The sequence below is a fragment of the Mytilus edulis genome, chromosome 5 (genome assembly GCF_963676685.1).
Source record: "Mytilus edulis chromosome 5, xbMytEdul2.2, whole genome shotgun sequence".
Lineage (NCBI taxonomy): Eukaryota > Metazoa > Mollusca > Bivalvia > Mytilida > Mytilidae > Mytilus > Mytilus edulis.
In genome coordinates this window covers 44,052,482-44,066,061 of record NC_092348.1, presented here as the reverse complement: position 1 = coordinate 44,066,061, position 13,580 = coordinate 44,052,482, and the positions used below count along the sequence as shown (strand labels likewise).

General features: G+C 31.3%; 1 protein-coding gene across 1 annotated transcript in view; it reads left to right on the top strand.

Moving 5' to 3' along the window:
• Positions 1-599: 599 nt before the first annotated feature.
• The window catches only part of LOC139523746 (leucine-rich repeat-containing protein 15-like), a 64,704-nt gene continuing 51,723 nt past the window's right edge, over positions 600-13,580 (top strand). The window contains exons 1-4 of the mRNA XM_071318000.1: positions 600-695; positions 11,676-11,858; positions 12,136-12,207; positions 13,038-13,109. Coding sequence (XP_071174101.1) covers positions 655-695; positions 11,676-11,858; positions 12,136-12,207; positions 13,038-13,109 — 368 coding nt within the window. The 5' untranslated portion in view covers positions 600-654. The remainder of the gene's footprint in view (positions 696-11,675; positions 11,859-12,135; positions 12,208-13,037; positions 13,110-13,580) is intronic.

The window sequence follows — 13,580 nt, the reverse complement described above, 5'->3', positions numbered from 1 at the left end:
TTTTTTTTCTTCTTTTCCAAAGTTATGTACTTTTTCTCTAAAAAAACACATATTTCACCCCAAAATAATCTTTTCCTCAAATTGTATTAATGCAGATTTTTAATTTGTTGTTAGTACAAGTTTATATTCTAATTTGCACTAAATAAAAAACTTAATTAGTTGCAGGTTGAGTGATTTTAGAGCTAAATTGACTAGGCTATAAATTTAGAGTTTAAAAAGGCTTATCCTTTTACGTATGAATCATGATTCTCAGGGTTTAATATAATGATTCAGGATAGTATAAAAAGTAATACTGTACCAATCAAATAATACAATATATACACACCACTCACAAAAATGTGCAAAGAAATTTAATAGTTTAGATAGCAAGACAACAAACTTTTTACGAACAAAGTAAATGTCAAATATTGTACACATTATCTCAACAGAAAATTTGATGAACGATTTCAAAACAGAATATTATTCATTTAAGATTCGTGCTATTTAATGTTATTGATCAAAGATTTAATGTTATAAATTATTTCATGCAAGAACATTTATATGTCAGCTGACACCTGGTAATTTTAAATTCATATATTTATCGTCGCATTTAAATTTAACGACTAAAAGGTATGTGTTTTATCTCAATAGTTACAAGGCGCTGAAAGTATATTAATGTTGGTTAACAAACATCACTTATTTCAATGTGAAAACAGGTAAGAACTTACAAGTTTTTTTAAAATCAACTATTCATATTTCGATACCATGTATGGTTATTCTTTATATACTGCAACTCCTATAAACGTCCCACATGAAATATTTAGGGTAAACACCATCATTTTTTTTTAATTTGGAGCGGACGACGAAAATGTCCGAGAGCCTGTTTGTTTTATTGACGTCATAAATGAAACTCTTAGGAAACGCATTGCCAACGTCATAAACAAGGCGATATACATTAAGTGACCATTTTTTATATGAATATACGACCTATGCAATTTGACTGCGCAAATACCATAGCTGCATTATATATGTAACTAATGGCAACATAAGTTAATCAAAATTATTAATTTTAAGTAGATGGCATATAAAAAAATTTGAAGTCTCTGAAGCAGTTATCGCGAAAACTCGCAAAAAATGTACTTATGACTTGAGAAGTTGTCAAACGGTCGGTATTAATTACGCCCCCTCCCCCTCCCCCCTAAAAAAAACCAAACAAACATGAGAAATTTAAATATTGACGTAGAAATTCGTTACATGAAACTTAAGCAAATAAGTCAAATATAAATTATATATAGGATTGTAAAATTAATTCTGTATTCCTTGCTGTAGTTTATAAGTTTAACGTGATTTTTATTATTTCATTCTCAAATATTAATCTTTTTATGAACGAGGACATCGTATTTTTGACGTAGTTTATATCAACTGTTGTAAACGATACACCATTCATAAGTTCCTCTCGATCCTCGATATCACTTTTATTTAATTTTCAGCAAACTAAGGTGTCACCTAACACTACAGTGAGATAACTCCGTAAAATCAGCTAAACGTTTTAATAACGTTGGGTTGTTAAGGAAAAATTAAGCTTCTCAATGATCAAAATTAGTGTTTGTCAAAACTATATAACCAGTGTATTTTTTCTGATAAATTGGTTGGTTCAAATTTGAAATTTTTATATTTTTGTCAAAGGGTCAAAGTAAATACTTTGTCAAAATTTTATGAAAATCAAACGCGCCAAATTAACTTTAGTGAAGGTGTTGGGTACCACCTTAAAACATGATTGGGTGTTGGTTGGATAAGTTCAGCAATTTACCGTAGTAGCAAGTGTCCAGAATACGTAAATTAAAAATGAAAAAAAATTACATTTTATTAATTTTTATCTATCGAGAATGACCAAGTACACAAGTGTAACGTCACAAAGTCTTTACATTACAATATCTAAAATAATTTACGTTACTGCATTGTGTTCGCGCCATAATAACAACATTCTAGGGGCCGCAAAATAAAAATTTCTATGCACAATACATTCTCAAATTTGAATAAGAAATTTCAAATTCAAAATATCTGGATTGTTGAAAATTAAAGTCTCTTATGTATAGAAAATAACTTATGTCGCTGTATAGTGGTAATACAGTTTGACATTTTACCACTTAATAGACATTTACTGTTAATAAAAATGGCGGTGATTAACGATTCACATCTATCTTTTATAATCTCGATTTGATGGCAAACACATTACGGATTTTGCACCAGCCTTTATATTTGCTTTACGTCTTGAATGAATGTCTTGTATGGTACTGTGTTTACATCTTCATTTTTTGTGTGGTATGTATTTTTGTTTTTGCGTTACATTCCTTGTTGTCAATTCATTCAACGAATCCTCTGTGCACTTTGTTCTTTATAGTATTGTCATAAGCTTTTAAGATAACTCAGTTATTGTCTAATCTTCTTATTGCAGATTCAGTTCATCGTTGAGCAACACACAAAGTTGATCGTGTTCTCATTTTCATGATTATAAGCCTGTTTAGCACTGATAATGAGTGTGTAGTCGACTCCTTTAACAATCCGGACAGAAGGTAGTCTAGCTTTGATTAAACTGCGGGGGATCCATGTCCGCAGATGAGTTTGTCTTCCACAAACTGCCAATGGAAATCTGCTTCTTTTAAAACTGAAATTTCAATCATATTCCAGTCGTTGATTGGATGCGCAAGTTTCAAGCTTTGTTGATACATGTACTCGTTTTCAAGTATAAATTTCAGAACGGCTATTTTCGGTACTTAACATACCCTTACCTTAATGTCGTATGTTATTACACGACGGGTGTCACACGTGGAGCAGGATCTGCTAACCCTTCCGGAGCACCTGAGATCACCCCTAGTTTTTGGTTGGGTTCGTGTTGCCTATTCTTTAGTTTTCTATGTTGTGTCATGTGTACTATTGTTTGTCTGTTTGTCTTTTTCATTTTTAGCCATGGCGTTGTTAGTTTATTTTCGATTTATGAGTTTAACTGTCCCTCTGGTATCTTTCGTCCCTTTTTATTACCGGTGTCGCCGACACATTATTTTACAATGTTTACATTTACGGATTGGAATGATTTGGTAGAATATGATGCGTTTTTATGTTCTCTGTTTTCGTGTACTTCTTTGACTGATCAACCCTTTGTCATGTGTATATAAAAAAGAAGATTTGGCATGATCGCCAATGACATAGAAATTAACAACTATAGGTCACCGTAGGGACTTCAACAATGCGCAAAGCCTTTACAGCATTAATTTATAAATTATTTCAATTCATCAATGTTCTGCATACATATTTGTTAAAACATCGCAAAAGTCGTCGTTGCACTCAAATAATCATATGTGTGATATACATTTTATCAAGCTTTCAACAATAACAAACAACCACATTGTATCGTAAGGTATGTTAAGTTTCAGAGACTTTTAAATGTCTTTCATTTTTATTATAAAAACCTTTCAAAATCGGTTTATTTTATGAGTTTCTATTTATTAACGTGATTACATCCAAATACACGTTAAACATGATAACATCTTTTTAGTTTTAATTACGTTTGTAGTCATACAAATAATACTAGAAAGTGGTCTATTAAGCAGTGTGAAATGGAAAAAAATGTTTAGGGTAAATGATAGATTTTTTCTCAATTAACCGACGTTATGTGAAATATAATGCAGTTGCGTCATTTTCACGGATATTTTCATTTAATGAGTCTATGTTTACATGATGAACTAACTTTAATTTGAGAGTATCAGCTAGAGGTACTTCTAGCAGCAACAGCCACTATGGTAATCCGTTCACTACTAAACCTATATATACAAATCATATCATTCAAAGTTGTAACGTTTGACATAATGTATCAACATTTAGTTTTTGCCAAAAAAAAACCACAAGAAAAATAAAAACATGTCCCATTTGAACAAAGATATTTTTATGAAATCCTGTTTCAACGGCAGAAAATATTCTTCTAAACCGGCTTTGGTAATGAGAATGAAATGAAAACCGGGGGTGTATTCAGAAACAAAAGCATAGTCATTAATATAGTTTTCCTATTTCCGATCTAATGCTATATCAACACATGTATACTGATGACCACCACTTTTAATTAAACATATTTAAATACAATCTTAACAAATGACTAAATATTGAAAAATCTAACTATAAAAATATACATTAAAATGAATTTAATCACTGAAAATTGCTTATTTTGTTGTCTATTTACAATAGTGATATGGATGAGTCAATAGTTTATGATGGGCATCTGTGAATAACGCCAATATCATAAGCATCTAGATGCTTCAATTAATCTTACGGCAAAAATCACACAAAGGTGGTCAAGACCAACAAGAAGTTAGCTTTTATTATAGTCATGCAAACGATGTTTCTCTCATTACTCTGTTTCCTACGCAGTACCAAGTGATTTAAATCTATATTGAATGTAACATTGTTTTTATATATTTGAACTGCCATGACATTTCCAGGCTAATGGTGGTATAATGTTATTGTGAGAAAAACTATATAAAACATTATGTATATCTTATTATCGGACATATACTCGTTTATTTCTATACTGAATCTATTTATTTTTATCTTTTTACATTGCATATGAAAGTTATATTTTCTAAAGCCGTAAATTAATGTCAAAGCGAAGATGGGACATTCTGTTTATGTTACCATTTAAAATATCTGTTTTCGAAACACGAATTGTTTTAAAAAGAACTCTTTTCTTCCGTTTGCTTTGGTGCATTGTAAATCATATTTTCTAATGAATATTGTGTATACGCATACATTCTTATAATTAATCAACCTCACTGTGTATTCAATATAACATGTATGTGTAATTAACTTAGTAACAGCCAATGACACTGTTAAAGCTATACACATTTCATTCAGTTTAACGGTTTTAAGGGTTGTCAGTAATGTTTGCTCCTGTCCTAAGTCAGGAATCTGATGTACAGTAGTTGTCGTTTGTTTATGTAATTTATACGTGTTTCTCGTTTCTCGTTTTTTTTTATATAGATTAGACTGTTGGTTTTCCAGTTTGAATGGTTTTACACTAGTAATTTTGGGGCCCTTTATAGCTTGTTGTTCGGTGTGAGCCAGACTCCGTGTTGAAGGCCGTACATTAACCTATAATGGTTTACTTTTTTAAAATTGTTATTTGGATGGAGGGTTGTCTCATTGGCACTCACACCACATCTTCCTATATCTATGAATTTAATATAAGATTAACTCTTTTTTGAGTAGTTTATTTTATGATAATTATTTTTGGCAATCTTTTTACGATATAATTGTTATTTGTTTTAATATTTGTCTTTGTAATCTGAAGAGTTACGCCCTTTTTAACTGATTTTAAAAGTTTGTTCTTATGTTGTATTGTCACATGTTAGGGGAGGGTTTGGCACATGCAATCATGTTTAGCCTTGGTGCTGTTTTCTGTTGTTTGGTCGGGTTTTTGTGTCTTTTACACGTATTCCATTTGCATTCTCTATTCTATGTTTAACCCCGCAACATTATGTATGTACCTGACCAAGGTAAGGAGCCTGTGATTCAGTGGTTATCATTTGTTACTGTATATCATATTTGTTTTTCTCTTATTGTTTTGTATATGAATCAGGCTTTTAGTTTTCTCGTTTGAAATTAAAAAAAATTGTCATTTTGGGGCCTTTTCCAGCTGATTAAGTGGTATGGATTTCGATCATTGTTGAAGGCCTCTACGTCATTTGATCACTGGTGGAGAGTTGTTTAATTGGCAATCATACGACATCTTTCAAGTTTTATGAAATCATAGTCACTTAATACCGCATCCCATCACATGCATCAGTTAATATTGTCAACGCTTTTGTCTATATAAATGTGTCACGAACTGTAAAATATTGAAAGTTCCATAAATTTTAAAGAGAAAGAAGATGCGTTTATCTATACGCTGGACAGTCGATTGGTATAAAACTATTTACGTGAGTTTATGCGATTTACAATACTTCATTAATAAGTAAACATTAAAGAAGGTATGTTTACATGGTTGATTTAAGATATATAAGTAATTTATTTTCTGTTTGGGATCAAGGATTTTGAATAGGGTGGGGTACCATGGCAACTTTAGGAATTATATTTGAAAAAAAATAATTAATTTGCTGCCGGCCCTGTCTCCTCACCCCTCCCCCCCGCCAAACAAAAACTAATCTGCCTCCAACTTTATAATTTGAAGCTATGTAAAAATAATCTAAAAATCATTAGTAAACCAATTATTTACAAGTTTACACGTGTTTGCAGATGATACCTTCAGTTTCCAAAATTTTTGTATTTTATTGGAGCTAAGTAATCTCCAACAGAGTATTTGAATACAAATTTCATATAAATTGTATAATACTAATATATAAACAGTTCTCTGGTCTCTTTCAATAATTTAAACTTGTAATGAAGTAAGTATTAAATTTGTGAAAGAAATCTTTGATTTTTTAAAATTGAATTTATCTTTTAACTTAGATTAATAATGCATGTCTCAAAACCTCATATCAAACGAAACGTAGCAGTTTATAAGCAGTAGTTTACGATATAAATTATCATTTAAGCATTTATACATTTATTATGATATATTTTAGATTCTTTTTAGGAAAATCTATAGAGCAGAGATTTCTTATTTTTTAGCTCACCTGGCCCTTAAGTGAGCTTTTCTCATCACTTTGCATCCGGCGTCCGTCGTCGTCCGTCGTCGTTAACTTTTACAAAAATCTTCTCCTCTGAAACTGCTGGGCCAACTTAAACCAAACTTGACCAAAATCATCATTAGGGTATCTAGTTTAAAAATTGTGTCCGGTGACCCAATCAACCAACCAGGATAGCCGCCTTGGCTAAAAATCGAACATAGGGGTAAAATGCAGTTTTTGGCTAATAACTCAAAAACCAAAGCATTTAGAGCAAATCTGACAGGGGTTAAATTGTTCATCAGGTCAAGATCTATCTGCCCTGAAAATTTTAGATGAATCGTACAACCAGTTGTTGGGTTGCTGCCCCTGAATTGGTAATTTTAAGGAAATTTTGCTGTTTTTGGTTATTATCTTGAATAATGTTATAGATAGAGATAAACTGTAAACAGCAATAATGTTCAGCAAAATAAGATTTACAAATAAGTGAACACGACCGAAATGGTCAGTTGACCCCTTTAGGAGTTATTGCCCTTTATAGTCAATTTTTTACCATTTTTCGTAAATCTTAGTAATCTTTTACAAAAATCTTCTCCTCTGAAACTACTGGGCCAAATTAAACCAAACTTGGCCATAATCATCATTAGGGCTACTAGTTTAAAAATTGTGTCCGGTGACCCGGTCAACCAACCAAGATGGCCGCCATGGTTAAAAATAGAACATAGGGGTAAAATGCAGTTTTTGTCTTATAAATCAAAAACCAAAGCATTTAGAGCAAATCTGACAGGGGGTTAAATTGACCATAAGGTCATGATCTATCTGCCCTGTAAATTTCAGATGAATCAAACAACCCGTTGTTGGGTTGCTGCCCCTGAATTGGTAATTTTAAGGAAATTTTGCTGTTTTTGGTTATTATCTTGAATAATATTATAGATAGAGAAAAACAGTGAACAGCAATAATGTTCAGCAAAGTAAGACTTACAAATAAGTCAGCACGACCAATATGGTCAGTTGACCCGTTTAGGAGTTATTGCCCTTTATAGTCAATTTTTTACATTTTTCATAATTTTTTGTAGATTTTTAGAAAATATTTTCCACTGTAATTACCGGGCAAAGTTCATTATAGATAGAGATAAGTGTAGCAACAAGAATGTTCAGTAAAGTAAGATCTACAAACACATCACCATCATCAAAACACAATTTTGTTATGAATTTATCTGTGTCCATTGTTTAATATGCACATAGACCAAGGTGAGCGACACAGGCTCTTGAGAGCCTCTAGTTTTAAATCCATTTAATATGTAAATTCATATATTGTCAATATACTGCTGAAATTTACCCAAAGGAGCTTACTTTAAATTAATCAAATTTAAACGGCAATAACTGTCCTTTCCTAGATTTAGACATTGCGGTTTTAAACAATAAACTTCACACTAAAATTTATGACGAAAGGGACGATTTTTCGGTCCTTTTTCTTAATTTTTCATTTTTAGATGGTGATGTTCCTCTGGCACCATCTTACGGTGTTTAGATTTTGCAGTTCGTTCGCTATAAGCTATGCCCGTGTCTGTTGTGATTTTAACGAACTTAATCTGTGTATTATATGTTAATGATTAAACCAGGGATATCGTTACCATAAATTACTTAAAACCTTTACTCAATTTTTCAGAGATATAAAGATTTGGTTTTGAAGTCTGGTTGTATCTGTAGAAAACTTATTTCAAACGGGATAGCACATCCTCATGTTTACCGCAATGTTGTTCATGTTGTTAACCGTGACCAGAAATTATCCTTGAAAAATTATCGCATCTTTAAATAAACTTATTCTGAAAGGTTACCAATTCAACACTGTAATAAGAGCATTGAATATTGTTTTTATTGGTATAGATATTGATTTTTTTATCAGTAAATTTAAAGCAAACTAAATATAACTAGTATGTTATAAACATATACACATTCATGGATCTACAATATGTCGATACCTGTCTCTTGGCATTGCACAAGGTCATGTTTTTCTCTGACTGTTTATGATGTCTTTACACTAAATCCATTCGATGTGTACCGATTGATGATTAAGTCTTAGACGCGTGATTTTTTTATATTAGTTGTTGGGATGTACAAGTACCAAGCCACGTTCACTTGTAAAAAGTAAAATCACAAAAATACTGAATTCAAAGGAAAATTCAAAAAGGAAAGTCCCCAATCAAATGGCAAAATCAAAAGTTCAAACACATCAAACGAATGGATAACAACTGTCATATTCCTGACTTGGTACAGGCATTTTCTAATGTAGAAAATGGTTGATTGAACCTGGTTTTATAGTTAGCTAAACCTTTCACTTGTATGACAGTCGCAACAAATTCCACTATATTGTAACCGATGCGTGAACAAAACAGACACAATAGGTATTCATGTCAAAAATACGGGTACAGCAGTCAACATTGTGTAATCATCTTAATCACTATAAAATTAACAAATGTAACGAAGAAGCACAAAAAGGCATACATAAAATTTAACATCCTCATTTTGCTTATATTATACGATTTTATTTATCTAAATGTAATTTTGTCCATTTGATGAGTTAAGACTTTTTCAACTAATTTTTATAATTCGTTCTTATGTTGCACCGTTATACCACTGTCCAAGGCTAAGGGAGGGTTGAGATCTTACTAACATGCTTAAACTCGCCGCATTATGTATGTATGTGCCTGTCCCAAGTCATGAGCCTGTTATTCGGTGATTGTCGTTTGTTTATGTGTTACATATTTATTTTTCGCTCATTTTTATATAAATAAGGTTGTTAGTTTTCTCGTTTGAATTGTTTTGCCTTGTTATTTCGGGGCCTTTTATAGCAGACTAATTGTTTAAGGCCGAACAGTAACCTATAGTTAATTTCTGTGTCATTTAGGTCTCTTGTGAACAGTTGACTCATTTGCAATCATACCACATTTACATCATTGTTGATCGCACGTTACACCATCACACTATTCCTTCTTGACCATACACCATAGCACTATACACCTTCTACCATTGCACCATATGCCCATACACCATTACACCATACACGTTTTTTTTTCTCATTTTACCCCAACCAAGGGCTTTAGCTGTTCATCTAAGTTTGAATACAGTAAATGAACTTAATTATAGGTAACCGAACGGCCTTCAACGATGAGAAAAACTCTTACCGTAAATAATGCTATTTCAAAGTACATTTGTATTGCTTGATGACGAATGCAACAGCAAAACAAAGTAAATTATTGGCAAATAAGGAGTTTACCACCCATAATATCAAATGTGTTTATATTAGTTTAACATCTCTAATTAATATTGATAAAAGAGGAGCGTCAGACACCAATTAGACATTCAAAATCACAAGTCGGAAAAACAAACTGACAATGCCATTGCAAAACAAGAATAATTAAAAAAAAAAAAAAATCAACACAACACAAAATACATCATAGAAAACCAAAAACTTTACAATACGAACCATCAACCAAAACTGAGGGTACTCAGGAAGGGTAAGCATTTTTTGCTCCACATGTGGCACCCGTCATGTTACTTCATTTAAACACAATTTAGTTGATAAATCTTATTCGGTACATGACATTAGAGAAAAGGGTAAGTGACTGTGGTAACGACAATTGGAACATAACCGTTGTCATCTGTGAAACGGACATTTCATAACGTTTGACATGTTTAACCAGCTATTGCGTCCGTAAAAGTTACTTAGTGACGATTTCAACTTTCTAACAGGGAAATCTCTGTTTAATAGCTTCCTTGTGATTGTCATTCCTTTATCAAGGAAAAATAAGATAGGAATTACAAGCCTTAGATTATCGTATCAACTATGAGATATATACTCCGTCGGCAGGTGTCGCTGGAATGCTGCTACATAAAAATATACAATTGGAAAGCTGAAATCATCAGTCTTGATAACAGGCAGACTTTACCTAATCTGTTAGATCATTTATCTCAAGTTCGATAGGATAGATGTTTCCATCAAATGTTGAGCTTTTTAGAAGAGCAGATAATCTGTATAGCGGAGAGTCAAAATAATAAACACTGCTGAATTGGGTTGTTTTCTTCCTAAGAATTATATGTATAAATTCATTCTCATATGAATAAAGCAACCAGTCAGCAAAAAGAGGGCACACTTTGTTCAACATGGGAATGCCGATTGCTTGTAGAAAAACACACGTTAACGTTACAACTATGTTGTCAATCAAGAAATCAACCATCTTTAAAATGTCAGTTTCAGAGACGTTTTTGTTTAAATCAAAATAATATCTCAGAAATTACGATTTATCCCAAAGTATGACCTTTAAGTTTATCTTTTAGTTCAAATGGTGAATATTTGACGTTTAAAGAGTATATAATTCAAATTATACTATTACAGTATGAAAGAGTTTTAGATTGTACTTACTCTACAAGATATTTGGAATTTTTTTAGTAACTACATCTGAATCACGCCACATGTATTATAGTTTGGTTCGCAAGCCCGGCTTTGAATGTTGATTAAATACATATTGATAATTTAGAAAGGGGTTTTGTGGAAATTGGAAGACCCAGCAATATACCGTTGTTACCAAGGACACTAAATGTATAGTTAAGGTATCCAATACAGTATGACAGAAGATCCAGTTCTTCATCGTTGGCTTAAATTCCAAAGGAACACAGAGCAGACTCTATATTTTTTCCCTTCTAAATGTTGTTGGGATATATGTTGAATTTATAATTATAATTAAGAAACAATACTATTAAATAAAATATATAATGTATCTCGATATACTTAAGTATACTGCTGACTTTGTTAATAAAGAAACATTTGTCAAAGAGGTACAACTATATCCAGTCCAGAAAGATGTTCAATTCATATACTAGAGAAAGCAACACTTGACTTTTGTCAGGTATGTCACAATATTTAAAGCAAATTTTAGTTATTTGTTTAAGTATGTGTGTTAATATTTTTCTATAACAGTTGATTTATCAATACAAAATTTGATGTAATGTTTTCTTTACTTCATTGTTTTGTTTGCTTTTCAGTTATTCAATCAAAATGAAGAATAGAAGTTTGTTCTTTATTGTACTTGTTGTTTGTGCTAGACTAGTGAATACATCATGTCCGTCGACTTGTAGTTGTAGTAACTCAACATATGGGTTTGAGGTATACTGTTATTCCAAATCCTTTGAACGTATTCCAGACTTACCAAATGATACGTACAGCCTGTAAGTATATAGAGTTGATTGTGTTAGATTTTTTTACTTCAAATTTCATATTTATAATAATAAGTAAGCAATATACAATATTGCAAAAAAAAAAAACCAAAGAAATAAAACGTCATTTTTTAAAAATCCATTTATTAACATTAATATCAGAAGAACGAATATTGGAAATAAAAAAATAAATTTGACATTGTTAGTTAAACACAAAATCTGCAATTCTTTTCAATAGTTATATATTTGATATAAAACAAAAATGTTTTCAATCAATTTTCTTTTAAAGGAATTTTGGGCAAAACAGAATACGTGACATTGATGTTAAATTTTGTGAAAAGATGCCACTTTTACAAACCATGTAAGTAAATAATTAAAATTTGCACTAAATCAGTATAGAATGATTGTTCCAATAATATTATGCACTTTATCGTGTAAAACATAAATAAGTTGACAAATTGTTCTGCACGTATATTAATTTTAAGAACAAAAACAAGAAGACTAAAATGACAAAAATTTAACATAAAAATCCTTGCAAATCTTAGATAGGAACAGATATTATGAAAAATGAGGTTCAATAAATAAATTCAAATCGATTAAACCATCTCTACAGATTTTGAAAGTTAGTTCAGATATGTCAATGCATATAATTATAAAATAAAAGAAACGGGTTATCCGCATAAGGAACACATGTGTGACATGATGGTCACCAACATCGTGAAGCTTCAACAAATGACCAAATTTTCCTGTTTTTTTCACCAAGATAAAACCGTTCTACACGTCATTTAGAGTTCACCATGTGAGAGGATTAGCGCTATAAAACCAGGTTTAATCCACCATTTTCTACATTTGAAAATGCCTGTTCCAAGTCAGGAATATGACAGTTCTTGTTCATTCGTTTTTGATGTGTTTTGTTATTTGATTTTGCCATGTGATTAAGAACTTTCCGATTAGATTTTCTTCTAGGTTCAGTATTTTTGTGATTTCACTTTTTACATAATAACATTCAATGTAGTGACTGATAAATCAACGTAAGCATTGTTGTAAAAGAAAGACAGAAACATCAAAATATATAATATTGATAGACATAGGTATATTTGCTAAAGACATTTAGCAAAGATTGACTTGAAGGTACCATATCGTTTTTTGTTGTTGTTGAAATATCTTCTTTCTTTTGAACATTATTACCAGCTACATCTACAACAATTTGATAGAAAAAATCCCGAATGAAACCTTTTCAGACTGTCACCAGTTAATCAGACTGTAAGTATAATACATAAAAAACGATACAAAATAATATGTATATTTTCAGATGTTATTTTCATTTTTCTTCTGTTTACTTTATTCTTTTGTTAAAAGAGAGTGTAGAGAATACTATTAAAAAACTAAAATTATCGATTTTCAAGAAAAATTCAAAACAAGTTCCCTTAAAATATTTAAAGACCTCAAACATCAATGTAAAACCTCTATCGTATATATATGGTACATACATTTCCTCAAGTGGAATTGAAAATGTTAGTTTATTCAAATTGTGTAGCTAGCTTAACCTCTCACTATATTTAAATAATTGGCATGACGACAATGGAACAAATAGAGTAGCAAACATTAATGATAAGAATTATAAGACATAAGACCATAAATACCGAGGCACGTCGGAACGATGTTACAAACAAGGACAAAACGTTAACGGTGTTAAGCTTATACCGACAAATAGAAGAACACTATTATATGTTT